Source organism: Balaenoptera physalus (assembly GCF_965194825.1).
Source record: "Balaenoptera physalus genome assembly, chromosome: 1".
Lineage (NCBI taxonomy): Eukaryota > Metazoa > Chordata > Mammalia > Artiodactyla > Balaenopteridae > Balaenoptera > Balaenoptera physalus.
This window is the reverse complement of record NC_138882.1, coordinates 153,371,401-153,386,363: the sequence shown is the minus strand read 5'-3', so window position 1 is coordinate 153,386,363 and position 14,963 is coordinate 153,371,401. Positions and strand designations below refer to the sequence as shown.

General features: G+C 35.2%; 1 protein-coding gene and 1 pseudogene across 5 annotated transcripts in view; one reads left to right on the top strand and one right to left on the bottom strand.

The window, feature by feature from the left end:
• Positions 1-14,963, top strand: part of LOC309645229 (SCAN domain-containing protein 3 pseudogene) — a 203,951-nt pseudogene that overhangs the window by 33,802 nt on the left and 155,186 nt on the right. The window lies entirely within an intron of this gene.
• The window catches only part of EPS15 (epidermal growth factor receptor pathway substrate 15), a 157,149-nt gene that overhangs the window by 101,198 nt on the left and 40,988 nt on the right, over positions 1-14,963 (bottom strand). For 3 of the 4 annotated variants that reach the window (XM_082429174.1, XM_082429172.1, XM_082429173.1), the window contains exons 6-8: positions 14,138-14,203; positions 12,849-12,974; positions 10,335-10,394 (exon numbers count right to left, since the gene is read on the bottom strand). In XM_082429174.1, coding sequence (XP_082285300.1) covers positions 10,335-10,394; positions 12,849-12,974; positions 14,138-14,203 — 252 coding nt within the window. Of the gene's footprint in view, positions 1-10,334; positions 10,395-12,848; positions 12,975-14,137; positions 14,204-14,963 lie in introns of those variants that run through there. The other variant, XM_082429175.1, reaches the window with a different exon arrangement.

Sequence of the window (14,963 nt, the reverse complement as noted above, 5' to 3'; positions counted from 1 at the left end):
TGACATGGCCCTGCCCACCAGAGGGCCAAGATCCAACTCCACCGGAGTGGAGCGGGCAGGGATCTGCCCCTCCCACAAGGAAGCTAGACCAGCCTCACCCACCAGCGGGCAGACACCAGAAGCAAGAAATATACAGTCCCAGTGCCTGTGGAACTCAGCCTGCAAACAAAGGTCAGAAACTACCCTGGGACCAACTGGTCCCTGGTCATTGGGTGATGAGAGGGGGGTGTACTGCTGGGACACATAGGACCTCCCCTACAGAGGGCCACTTCTCCAAGGTCAAGAAACATAACTAACCTTCCACATACATAAAAATACAAATAGAACCTTAGACAAAATGAGATGGCAGAAGAATATGTTCCAGACAAAGGAACAAGATAAAACCTCAGAAAAACAACTAAGTGACATGGAGATAGGCAATCTACCCAAGAAAGAGTTCAGAGCAATGATCGTAAAGATGATCCAAGAACTCAGGAAAAGAATGCATGCACAAAGTGAGAAGTTAAAAAAAGTTTTTAACAAAGAATTAGAAAAAATAAAGAACAACCACAGTTGAAGAATACAATAATTGAAATAAAAAATAAACTAGAAGGAATCAACAGAAGAATAAATGAGGCAAAAGAATGGATAAGGGAGCTGGAAGACAGGGTGCTGGAAATCACTGCCACAGAACAGAATAAAGAAAAAAGTCTGAAAAGAAACGAGAACAGTTTAAGAGACCTCTGAGACAACATCAAATGCACCAACATTAACATTATAGGGGTCCCAGAAGGAGAAGAGAGAGAAAGGGCCTGAGAAGATACCTGAAGAGATAATAGCTGAAAACTTTCCTAACATGGGAAAGGAAACAGTCACCCAAGTCCAGGAAGCGCAGAGAGTACCATACAGCATCAACCCAAGGAGGAACATGCCAAGACACACAGTAATCAAATTGACAAAAATTAAAGAGAAAGAAAAAATATTAAAAGCAACAAGTGAAAAGCAACAAATAACATACAAGGGAATCCCCATAAGGTTATCAGCTGACTTTTCAGCAGAAATTCTGCAGCCCAGAAGGGAGTGGCATGATACCCTTAAAGTGATGAAAAACGAAAACCTACAACTGAGAATACTCTACCCAGCAAGGCTCTTTTTCAGATTTGATGGAGAAATCAAAAGCTTTACAGACAAGCGAAAGCTAAAAGAATTCAGCACCACTAAACCAGCTTTATGAAAAATGCTAAAGGAACTTCTCTAGGTGGAAAAGAAAAGGCCAAAATGAGAAACAAGAAAATTACGAAATGGGAAAGCTCACTGGTTAAAGCAAACCTACAGTAAAGGTAGGAAATCATCCACACACAAATATGATATCTAAAACAAAAATCACGAGAAGAGGAGAATACGAAAGCAGGATATCTGAAATGCACTTGAAATAAAAAGATCAGCAACTTAAAACAATCATGGAAATATATATAGACTGCTATACCGAATCCTCATGGTAACCACAAATCAAAAATCTATAATAAATATACACACATGTAAGAAAAAAGGAGTCCGAGCACAACGCTAAGGAAAGTCACCAAATCACAAGAGAGATGAGAACAAAAGAGGAGAGGCAGAAAAAAGACCTACAAAGACAAACCCAAAACAATTAACAAAATGGCAGTAAGAACATACATATCAATAATTACCTTAAATGAAAATGGATTAAAAGCTCCAACCAGAAGACAAAGACTGGCTGAATGGATACAAAAACAAGACCCAAATATATGCTATCTACAAGAGACCCACTTCAGATCTACAGACACATACAAACTGAAAGTGAGAGGATAAAAAAAGGTATTCCCTGTAAATGGGAATCAGAGGAAAGCTGGAGTAGCAATACTCAAATCAGACAAAATAGACTTTAAAATAAAGAATGTTACAAGAGACAAGGAAGGACACTACATAATGATCAAGGGATCAATCCAAGAAGAAAATATAACAATTATAAATATATATGCACCCAACATAGGAGCACCTCAATACATAAGGCAACTGCTAACAGCTATAAAAGAGGAAATTGACAGTAACACAATCATAGTGGGGGACTTTAACACCTCACTTACACCAATGGACGTATCATCCAAAATGAAAATAAATAAGGAAACAGAAGCTTTAAATGACACAACAGACCGGATAGATTTAATTGATATTTATAGGACATTCCATCCAAAAACAGCAGATTACAATTTCTTCTCAAGTGGGCATGGAACATTCTCCAGGATAGATCGCATGCTGGGCTACAAAGCAAGCCTCAGTAAATTTAAGAAAACTGAAATTGTATCAAGCATCTTTCCAATCACAACCCCATGAGATCAGAAATCAACTACAAGAAAAAAACTGCAAAAAACACAAACATGTGGAGGCTAAACAGTATGCTACTAAACAACCAACGGATCACTGAAGAAGACAAAGAGGAAATAAAAAAATATCTAGAGACAAATGAAAATGAAAACATGACGATCTAAAACCTATCGGATGCAGCAAAGGCAGTTCTATGAGAGAAGTCTACAGCAATACAAGCTTACCTCAGGAAACAATAAAAACCTCAAATAAACAACCTAACCTTACACCTAAAGCAACTAGAGAAATCAGAACAAACAAAACCCAAAGTTAGTAGAAGGAAAGAAATCATAAAGATCAGAGAAGAAATAAATGAAATAGAGACCAAAAGAAAAAAAAAAAAAAAAGATCAACAGAACTAAAACCTAGTTCTTTGAAAACATAAACAAAATTGATAAAACTTTAGCCAGACTCATCAAGAAAAAAAGGAACAGGGCACAAATCAATAAAATTAGAAATGAAACAAGACAAATTACAACAGGCAACACAGAAATACAAAGGATCATAAAAGACTACTACAAGCAACTCTATGCCAATAAAATGGACAACCTAGAAGAAATGGACAAATTCTTAGAAAGGTACAATCTCCGAAGACTGAATCAGGAAGAAACAGAAAATATGAACAGACCAAATACAAATGCTGAAACTGAATCTGTGATTGAAAAACTCGCAACAAACTAAAGTCCAAGACCAGATAGCTTCATAGGTGAATTCTACTGAAAATTCAAAGAAGAGTTAACACCTATCCTTCTGAAACTATTCGAAAAAATTGCAGAGGAAGGAACACTTCCAAACTCATTCTATGAGACCACCATCACCCTGATACCTAAACCAAACAAAGATACCACAAAGAAAGAAAATTACAGGACTTGCCTTGTGGTCCAGTGGGTAAGACTCCATGCTCCCAATGCAGGGGGCCCAGGTTCGATCCCTGGTCAGGGAACTAGATCCCGCATGCATGCTACAACTAAGAGTTCGCATGCCGCAACTAAGAAGCCCGCATGCTGCAATGAAAATCCCACATGCTGCAACTAAGACCTAGAGCAGCCAAAATAATAAATAAATAAATAAATAAATAAATAAATAATAAAAGAAAATTACAGGCCAATATCACTGATGAACACAAAAATCCTCAACAAAATACTATTAAACCAAATCCAACAATACATTAAAAGGATCATATACCATGATGAAGTGGGATTTATCCCAGGGATGCAAGGATTTTTCAATGTACACAAATCAATCAGTGTGATACACCACATTAACAAATGGAAGACTAAAAACCATATGAGCAGCTTAATAGATGCCAAAATAGCTTTTGACAAAATTCAACATCCATTTATGATAAAAACTCTCCAGAAAGTGGGCATAGCAGGGACCTACCTCAACATAATAAAGGCCATATATGACAAATTCACAGGCAACATCACACTCAATGGTGAAAAGCTGAAAGCATTTCCTCTAAAATCAGGAAAAAGACAAGGATGTCCACTCTCACCACTGTTATTCAACACAGTTTTGGAAGTCCTAGCCACAGCAATCAGAAAAGAAAAAGAAATAAAAGGAATTCAAACTGGAAAAGAAGTAGTAAAACTGTCACTGTTTGCAGATGACATATCATACATATCATACATTTATCATAGAAAAATCCTAAAGACACTACCAGAAAACTACTACCGCTCATCAGTGAATTCAGTAAAGGTGCAGGATACAAAATTAATACACAGGAATCCATTGCATTTCTGTACACTAACAAAGAAAGGTCAGAAAGAGAAATTAAGGAAACAATTCCATTTACTATTGCATCAAAAAGAATAAAATACCAGGAATAAACCTACTTAAGGAGGCAAAAAACCTGTAATCCAAAAACTGTAAGTATCTGATGAAAGAAATCAAAGATGACACAAATAAATGGAAAGATATACCATGTTCTTGGATTGGAAGAATCAATATTGTTAAAATGACTGTACTACCCAAGGCAATCTACAGATTCAATGCAATCCCTATCAAATCACCAAAGGCATTTTTTACAGAACTAGAACAAAAAAATTTTTTTTAATTTATATGGAAATACAAAAGACCCCAAATAGCCAAAGCAATCTTGAGAAAGAAAAACGAAGCTGGAGGAACAAGGCTCCCTGAGTTTAGACTACACAACAAAGCTACAGCAATCAAAACGGTATGGTACTGGCACAAAAACAGAAATATAGATCAATGGAACAGGATAGAAAGCCCAGAAATAAACCCATACACATAAGGTCAGCTAATCTACAACAAAGGAGGCAAGAATATGCAATGGAGAAAAGACAGTCTCTTCAATAAGTGGTGCTGGGAAACTGGACACCTACAAATAAAAGAATGAAATTAAAACATTCTCAGGACTTCCCTGGTGGTCCAGTGGTAAAGAATCCACCTTCCAAGGCAGGGGACACAGGTTCGATTCTTGGTCGGGCACTAAGATCCCACATGCCGCAGGGCAACTAAGCCCACACACCACAACTACTGAGCTCATGTGCCTCAACAAGAGAGCCTGCATGCCGCAAACTACAGAGCCCACGGACTCTGGAGCCCACACGCCACTAGAGAGAGAAAACCCACACACCACAACTAGAAAAAAACCCACATGCTGCAACTAGAGAGAAGCCCACACACCACAACTAGAGAGAAGCCCATGTGCTGCAATGAAGACCCGACACAGACATAAATAAATTAATTAAATAAATTTTTTAAAAAATCAGAACATTCTCTAACACCATACCATACACAAAAATAAACTCAAAATGGATTAAAGAACTAAATGTAAGACCTGAAACCATAAAACTCCTAGGGGAAAACACAGGCAGAACACTCTGACACAAATCGCAGCAGTATCTTGTTGGATCCATCTTCTGGAGTAATGGAAATAAAAACAGAAATAAACAAATGGGACCTAATGAAACTTAAAAGCTTTTGCACAGCAAAGGAAACCAGAAACAAAAAGACAACCTATGGAATAAGAGAAAATATTTGCAAACAATGTGACCAACAAGGGATTAATCTCTAAAATATACAAACAGTTCATATAGCTCAATATCAAAAAAAAAACAACCCAATCAGAAAATGAGTAGAAGACATAAATAGACATTTCTCCAAAGAAGACATACAAATGGCCAAAAGGCACATTTAAAGATGCTCAACATCACTAATTATTAGAGAAATGCAAATGAAAACTACAATGAGGTATCACCTCACACTGGGCGTAATGGTCAACAACAAAAAGTCTACAAATAAAAAATGCTGGAGAGGATGTGGAGAAAAAAGAACCCTCCTTCACTGTTTGTGGAAATGTAAACTGGTACAGCCATTACAGAGAACAGTATGGAGGTTCCTTAAAAACTAAAAATAAAGCTACCATATGATCTTACAATCCCACTACTGGGCACATATCTGGAGAAAAACATAATTTGAAAAGATGAGTGCACCCCAATGTTCACTGCAGCACTATTTAAAATAGCCAAGACATGGAAGCAACCTAAGTGTCTATTGACATGAATGGATAAGGAAGATGTGGTGTACATATACAGTGGAATATTATTCAGCCATAAAAAAGAATGAAATAATACCATTTGCAGTGACATAGATGGACCTAGAGATTATCATATTAAGTGAAGTAAGTTAGACAAATATCATACGATATCACTCATATCTGGAATCTAAACAAATGATACAAATGAACTTATTTACAAAACAGAAACAGACTCACAGACATAGAAAACAAACTTATGGTTACCAAAGGTGGAGGTATAAATTAGGAGTTTGGGATTAAAATATATGTATTACTATATATAAAATAGATAACCAACAAGGACCTACTGTATAGCATAGGGAACTATATTCAATATCTTGTAATAACCTATAATGGAAGAGAATGTTGAAAAAGAATATATATATTTATATATATATATGTATAACTGAATCACATTGCTGTACACCTGAAACTAACACAACATTGTAAATCAACTAGATTTCAATAAAAAATTCTTTTTTAATATTTATTTATTTATTTGGCTGCGCCGAGTCTTAGTTGCGGCCCGTGGGATCTTCGTTGCCAGTGTGGGACCTCTGTTGCGGCATGCGGGATCTTTAGTTGTGGCATGTGGGATCTATAGTTGCGGCATGCAAACTCTTAGTTGAGGCATGCGAACTCTTACTTGTGGCATGTAGGATCTAGTTCCCTGACCAGGGATCGAACCCAGGCCCCCTGCATTGGGAGCATGGAATCTTAGCCACTGGACCACCAGGGAAATCCCTTAATAAAAATTTTTTTAAAAATAAAATATAATAAACACAGAGCAGATACTGGATCTTTAAAACAAACATAAAGCACCATTTTATCTAAAGGAAAATGGGGGGACTTCCCTGGTGGTCCAGTGCTTAAGACTCCATGCTTACAATGCAGGGGGCTCAATTCCTGGTCACATGCCGCAACGAAGTTCACATGCCACAACTAAAGATCCCACATGTCACAACTAAAAAGATCCCGCATGCCGCAACTAAGAGCCCATGTGCCACAACTAAAGATCCCGCGTGCCGCAACAAAGGCCACACATGCAGCAATGAAGATCCCATGTGCCACAACTAAGACCCAGCACAGCCAAATAAATAAATAAATATTAAAAGAAAATGGGTAAGAGGACTTCCCTGGTGGTCTAGTAGTTAAGAATCCACCTGCCAATGCAGGGGACGCAGGTTCAATCCCACTAAGATCCCACATGCCGTGGGACAACTAACCTCACGTGCCATGACAACTAATCCCATGAGCTCTAGAGCTCATGTGCCACAACTAGAGAGCCCACATGCCACAACTACTGAGCCTGCGCGCTCTGGCGCCTGCGTGCCGCAACTAGAGAGCCCGTGCGTCACAACTAGAGAGCCCATGAGTGCAACTGCTGAGCCCACGTGCCACAATTAGAGAGAAGTCCATGTACTGGAACAAAGAGCCCGCGCGCCACAATGAAGGACTCCGTATGCCACAATGAAAGACTCCACATGCCACAATGAAGATCCCGCACGCTGAAACTAAGACCCCACAAGCCAAATAAATAAATAAATTTTTTTTTAAATGGGTAAGAATTTTAGAGTTAAATCTTAAGCATAAATACTCTCATGTTCAATAGTTTTGATTAATTAGTAAAATAATACATAACAAGAAAGGAAAAATTACTGTTATACTTCAACAAACCAAAAATTGACAAAGTATAAATTGTCATAATCCAAAAGAACTGATCATATGAATAAATACATTATCTTTACTTATTTAGGAACATAATTTAAAATGTTTATAGAGTTTAGTTATTCTACTGTTGCAAAAGCATTTAAAAAATTACTTCAATTTTCAAAGAAACCCTTAAAATTCAGTTTTTAAAAATACTGATGCTTATAAATAAAGATCAATGACTTGCAGGCTCAGTTACATCGGCTATGTTGTAGTAATTATAATTTTTTAAAATAGCGTGGACTATATTGCCTCAGTCACGAAAGTAAAAAGATGGAAAAAGATTTATCAGGCAAATTCTACCAGAAGAATGCTAGTGAGACTATTAATACTGACAAAAGGAAATTAAATTAAAATTGACAAAGGAAATCCTAGAACCAAAAGAATTAAATTAACTGAGTAAAATCTAGGATTTTAGTTACAAAAAATGTTGTAAAATCTTCTGGGGTTGGGAGGCGAAGGAGAAAGAAGTGAAAATAATCTAAAGGTCTTATTTTACTTGAATGAGGGCTAACAATTTTTTTTTCAAATACTGGAGCAATAAGCATGGTAAGTACAAGGAAGGGTGTATTAACCATTAATGGAATAGACATGATAACAGAATTTCCAGATTAAGTAGAGGGGGGAAATGAATGAATCACAACTTGATAACTAGCAACAATAAGGAAGAGGAAAAAAGAGAAAATAATAATGTAAAATAAATAGGATCTGGTAGGGGGAATAAAATCAATACACAGCTCATTATCTTAAAAGACAAAAACTGTCAAATTAGGTAAAAAATTAAAATCAGCAGTGACATTTTTAAGAGATACATTTTAAGCATAAGAAATATCAAGTAATCCAAATAAAAAGAGAGCAGAAGCAGTATTAATATCGCACAAGCTGGAATTCAAAATTAAAGGCACTAAGCAGGACAAGGTTGGAAAAAATTTCTGAGGAACGCACATAGAAGGAAATCAAACGTGGCAAAATGGTTAAAATTAGTAAATCTAGGAGAAGGTATATGGATGTTCATTAATTTTTAAAGTAGTAATTTCCTACAAATGTGTGTTTATTCTTAAATTATTCTTTTAATGAAAATTTACTTTCATTACAAAAAAAAAAAGTTGCCTAGGAGAAGGCTTCAGGGCATAAGATAAACTGTGTTTACTCACTTACCTTAGGAAATACTACTGTTTTATCAAATGAAGATAATGCTATTGGCTACCTAGCTTAACTATGCTTATACAAATGCTCCTTTGAAATTTTTAATTTTTGTCTTTATAAGGAAAAAAATTTCTATTTCTGTATATATTTTTTCAAATGTGATAAAATGTGCTCTGCCTATTTTGTTTCGCTCCTAGGATATAAACAGAATAAAATTTATGAAAGGGCAAAAAAAAGAAAAGTAAGGACAAAGAGAAACTGAAGTGTAGTCAATAAAATCAGTAAAATGGATTTACAGAAGTCTAATATCTTCTGAACAGAAATGTTGACATATCCAGGAAACACATGTAAAAACAGGTTGCAACCTTGGCAACAAAGAAAACCTTAACAAAATTTTAAAGACCACATTCACCAGCCAAAATCTAATCAAGCTGAAAGTATATACAAAGGTAACAAAAACCAAACAAACTTAACTACTTTGAAATTAAAAAGCATATTCCTAAATAGATGACCAAGGAAAATTTAAAAATTATCTAAAAAGGAGTGAAAAGGAGAACACTTTGTACCAATATCTATGGAATCCAGCTAAATCTGTATTTAGAGGAAAATACGTCCTTTAAATGTTTTCAATATTAAAGATGATAAAAAACAAAGGGACTTAGTACTTATCTTCAGAAATGTATTAAAAAGTAAATCAAAACAAACTGGAAAGAAGGAATTGAGATAAAAGTGGAAAAGAATGAAATAGAAAGTCAAAACATAATAGAAAAGATAAATAAATCCAAAAGATGGCTCTTTTAAAAGATCAATAGGCCAGAAAAAATACAATTAAACAAAGAATGGGAAGAAGCAAAAATACATAAGATTTGGAAACAGAAAGGAACCCAACCATAAACCCAGAAGAGATTAAAGAATAGTGCAAATCTGTGGCAAATCTGAAAGTCAAAGAAATGGACAATTTCTTAGCAAAACAGAGAAAATTTGAAAATATTAATTTCCAAATAAGAGATTCAAGGGGGGGATTAGAGATTTACCATTCATGAGTTCACAGCAGAGTTTTATCTAACCTTTAAGGAAGCCACGAAAACAACTCTATGCGGAATTAACTAACCAGTTACTAAGGATAACATGTCTTCAGATAAGATGTCAAAACTTTCTCTGATTTCATAAATGACGTGAAACTATTATGTTATTCATCTTTTCCTTTAATCAAATAAATGTGAAAATTCAGGGATATATTTGAAGTAAAGTCATTCCACAGCAGAAGTAGGTACTGAGATGCCTGGTCACGTTGGGATTCAAAAGATTATACTCAGCATCTTTACAGTACATTATCCAAAGCATGTATTCTTATGTACCTTAAAGTCAAATAAAATGATGATGGCAAAAACATTCATTATCCATTTGTTTAATAATATTTATTGACTACCTATAAATTCTAGGTAAATACAGTCATACAATCAATTTTAAGAGAAATGTAGTTTACCTCTAAAGATAAACAAAAAGGGGAAATTTTCACTTGAGAAAACCATTAAGATGTTTAAGATTTCAAAAGCATTATGTTACTTACAACTGCAAACTCATCTCTGTCAAGCATTCCATCATGGTCAATATCACTCAACTCCCAAACCTTAAAAAGAAAAGAATTAGGAAAGATTAACATTCTGTCATTTCACGTGCTAACTGTATACATCTAATACCTAAATGGAGGAAAAAGTTTTGCCTAAACATTATAACATCTATTTCTCTGAGAAATTTCAATTATGCTGACCATTTTATTAAATCACTATTATATGCTATATTAACATTACTGTAAAAAGAAATAATAATTCTTAATACCAAGTATTTTTAAACAGAAATTCCTTTGCAAATTTTTAAAGAAAATATTTTGTTCCTCTCAAGTAAGAAAACAATTATGTAACACAGTACTTTAAACAACTATAATGCTTTTTCAAAAACAACATCTCAGTTAATTCATGCAACAACTCCATGTGGTACTATAAAACCTGTTTTAGACCTGAGACTACATGACTTATCTCGGATCATGCAACTATTATTACGTAACAGAATCAGTTTTCAATGTGAAGACTTCCAACCAAGTCCATTATTGTTTTCCCTATAATACAGAATCTCTAATCATCTGAAATAAGTGTCCAATGAACACTGTATTATTAATCATTAGCCAACTAATGTCCAGGGCATACAAAATAAATATAAAATCTAAAAGGCCCTGGTATATTTGGTCTAACTCTAGAGTAGAATCCATAGCTTTAGACCAGCTATAAACTATGTTAAATCCTTGAAATGAAGGTATTTAAGATATTCAACAAAATTTTACTTGGGACAGTAAGAGAAGGTATACTGGTAAGAGACAGGAGTGAAAACAAGCAAGTGCCTGGTCACTGAATGCCTTGGAGTTTAGACTTTTTCCTAAATGCAATGGGAAGCTACCTAAGAGGGTAACTTTTAAGTAAAAAATAACAAGATTATATTTATAGTTTAGAAATCTCACACAGATCACACAATAGAAAAATAATTAATGAAAAACAATATTAGAAAATAGCTTTTAAATTAATATTTATTACATTTATTGAGCACCTAAACTATACAACACTGATCCAGTAGTACTGGTGTTGTGGTGGCGAGTCGTTATCATCATGATCATGGCAGCTAGCGTTCAAAGAGTATGTACCAAGCACTGTGCTAGGTACTTTATATATACATTATCACATTTAATTTGTATAACCCTACAAACTGGGAACCATGCTAATTTTAAAGATTAGAAAACTGAGACATGGTTTTCTAATGATTTGCCCAAGGTCATACAGTTAAGAAATGGTGTAACCAGGATTTGACCCCATGTAGTCTGACTAAGCAAGGAATTAAAGAAAGGACTAGAGGTTTAATGAGAGTAGATAAGGTTTGAAATATAAAGAGGGGTATTGAGAAATCACGATGGAAACAGCACAAGAGTGGCTGCAGTATGGAAAACCCAGCTGAAGATCATGAAATTATGATGATACCAATCTTACTAGACTTTCTCAGTAGTCTGAATGCAACCAGAGAGAAGGCAGATAATTAGCTTCATGCAAGGTTGGATTTTCATCAGGCAGGAGAAAAGTTAGAAAACATGGCAAAGGAAGCTAAGGATACTGACATGAAACAGTGGACCAAAAAAATCCAAGACAGATGAGGAAAACAGTAAATTCAAAAGATGGGGAAAATAAAAGAGTCTGATTTAAAGGTCTTGATGAGGTCGGGCTTCCTGGTGGCGCAGTGGTTAAGAATCCGCCTGCCAATGCAGGGGACACAGGTTCGAGCCCTGGTCCTGGAAGATCCCACATGCCACAGAGCAACTAAGCATGTGCGCCACAACTACTGAGCCTGCGCTCTAGAGCCCTTGAGCCACGACTACTGAGCTCGTGTGCTGCAACTACTGAAGCCCGCGTGCCTAGAGCCCATGCTCCACAACAAGAAAAGCCACCGCAATGAGAAGCCCGTGCACTGCAACGAAGAGTAGACCCCGCTCACCACAACTAGAGAAAGCTCGTAAGCAGCAGCGAAGACCCAACGCACCCAAAAATAAATAAATAAATAAATAAATAAATAATTTTTTAAATTAATAAAAATAAACAAATAAAGGTCTTGATGAGGTCAAAGAATTAGTCTTGCAAGTATCTAGCAAAGAAATCTAGAAAGACAAGAAGTTCTCTTCAGAGAGTAGAATTTATGATTTCAGAGATGAAACTATTGCTTTAACCAGGCTGTATGATACAGCCACAGAGTAAATGGCAGATGCAGTGATGGTCTCTGGAAATTAAATCAAGGAATTCGGAGGTCAGAGCATACAGCTCAAAGAAAAAAGGACCTACCTAAAAGGATTATATATAGCTAATTTCAAACACTCATATGTTAGAGGGAATAACCAAAGAAAGAAAGAAATTGGCAGTAATTTTATATATTAAGTCAAAACACAAAAAATTCTATAATACAACTTCAAAATAAGATCTATGTAGTTTTAAGTGTTCCTGGTAGATAAAAAATTAAAACACATAAAAGTTACATTTAGAATTTAATATCTTACTCTTCCAAGAATATCCACAGGTAACTTAGAGTTGAGCAACACTGGTTTCACTTTATCACCAGACAGAAATCCATTCACTGGGCTTAAACTATCAAAAATTGCATCATATTTGGCCTTATCTTCAGACTATAATACAAAAAAGATCAAAGTCAAATAATGGTGAAAGGAATTTAACTGCAGTTTTAAAAATCGAGTCCTCAAAGAATAGACAACATTTTTAAAACTATCATTTAAAAAACATTTTTCACTTTCATCAAAATATATTATAGTAAATAATAATTTAAAAGTTACTCCACTCAAAAGTCTAGAATCCCCTCCATCCCTTTTGTAGCTGGAATACTATCTTTGCCTTTCTACTGTTAGGTTAAAATCAAAAGATTTTAGTGATCAAAGGGCTTTGAGAAGAGCATCTAGTCCAACCCTCTCACTCAAACAGATCCAAAGCAAAACAGTAACTTTTGTAAGAACACACAGCTAGTTAGTGACATTCTATGACTTTCTAAACATGGTATTTAGTTACATTTCAAACTCAAACAAATTAAAAAAAAAAAAAAAAAGGAAATCATTGCCACAGAAATAGACATCAAGTTTCCCCTGTTTTTCCCAAAGCAAGATTTCTTTTTCTCAATAACAAGGTATTTTCTAAAATCCCAGACAGTTATTTGTATAACATAAAAAGCTATTGTTCATGATTTTCCAAGTCAAGGCCAGATCCTTACACTTTTTAAAGTTAATAGCATACAAGCATACACAGGCATACAAACGAAAATGGTTTTCTGATAAAACTGTACACATCTATTACAGGTTATTTGATCTGTTATATTCTATTTTAAAATTACGATTTTTAAAATTTGATAAGATAGCTATAACCATTTTGGTGCCTCCAAATAACTGTAATGCAAAATACCCATTTTAGAAAAAGATTTCATAAAGAAGTGTTTTAGAGCCATAAAGAGAATATCTAGTTAAGTAGAACTTTTCGAACAAGAAATAGTACCAGTGGGGTAAACTACCTATTCATCAAATATTTTAGTTAATACAAGATTATGAGATCACCATTTTTAGTTTACACTATAACAGAAATGAGATTAAGCCAATACTAACTGTCGTAAAATGACTGACAGAGCTGTAACATCCCTCAAGCAATTTCTAGTACCAGTATTTCCTCCACAGTAAAAAATGAAAGTCTAATGCAGACTGCAATATATTTCGGAAGTAGGGGGAAAGGATTATGTAGGTAGGAAGTAAAGTGAAGTAAAAGAGAGAGAACAGTTACAAAGTTTACTTACTTTTACAGCCCATGGGAGCTCAGCTGCAGAAGTTCTGCTGATTAGCAAAGGACTACTGGTATCATGCTAAAAAGGAAAATATAGCACATGAAGGGCTGAAATCCTCACATCAATAAACAATGAAGAGAAAATAATCTTTAGATTTAAAAATACTCAGACAAAATGTTGGATCTCAATGCACAAAGGACACTATTATACATTAACTCTATTAGACCTTCATCTGAGTACAAATGAAACAAAAACTGAGTAAGCTGAGTTAGCGGAGCTAACTAAATGACTGTGGAGCACTAACTAAAACATGTTAAGTCTTATAGAAGAAACCCTATTACAACTGAAATCAAGATAAAGATATCTGAATGTAACAAAAATATTTATGGCCCTGTTAACTGATCACTTTTTCCCTACACTATTTAAGGAAAGCTGACTGGAACAAGAACTCAACTTAAGATTTCTAAGTTACAAGTACATGAATCTATCAACACCATGTCCAAGTTATTATTTTTATTTGCTTATAGAGACAGATGAGTATGTTTGAAAATTTTTTATAATAGTATAGTTAGGCAACAAATCCCTAAATTCACCCTCTGACTCCACAACTAAACTTCAAAGTACAGAAATTCTCAAAACTGAAGTTAAATTCATAATACTCAGACCAAATACTAAAATACTGAATTTAAAAACAAGCAAGAAGGGGGGCTTCCCTGGTGGCGCAGTGGTTGAGAATCTGCCTGTCAATGCAGGGGACACAGGTTCGAGCCCTGGTCTGGGAAGATCCCACATGCCGCGAAGCAGCTAGGCCCGTGAGCCACAACTACTGAGCCTGCGC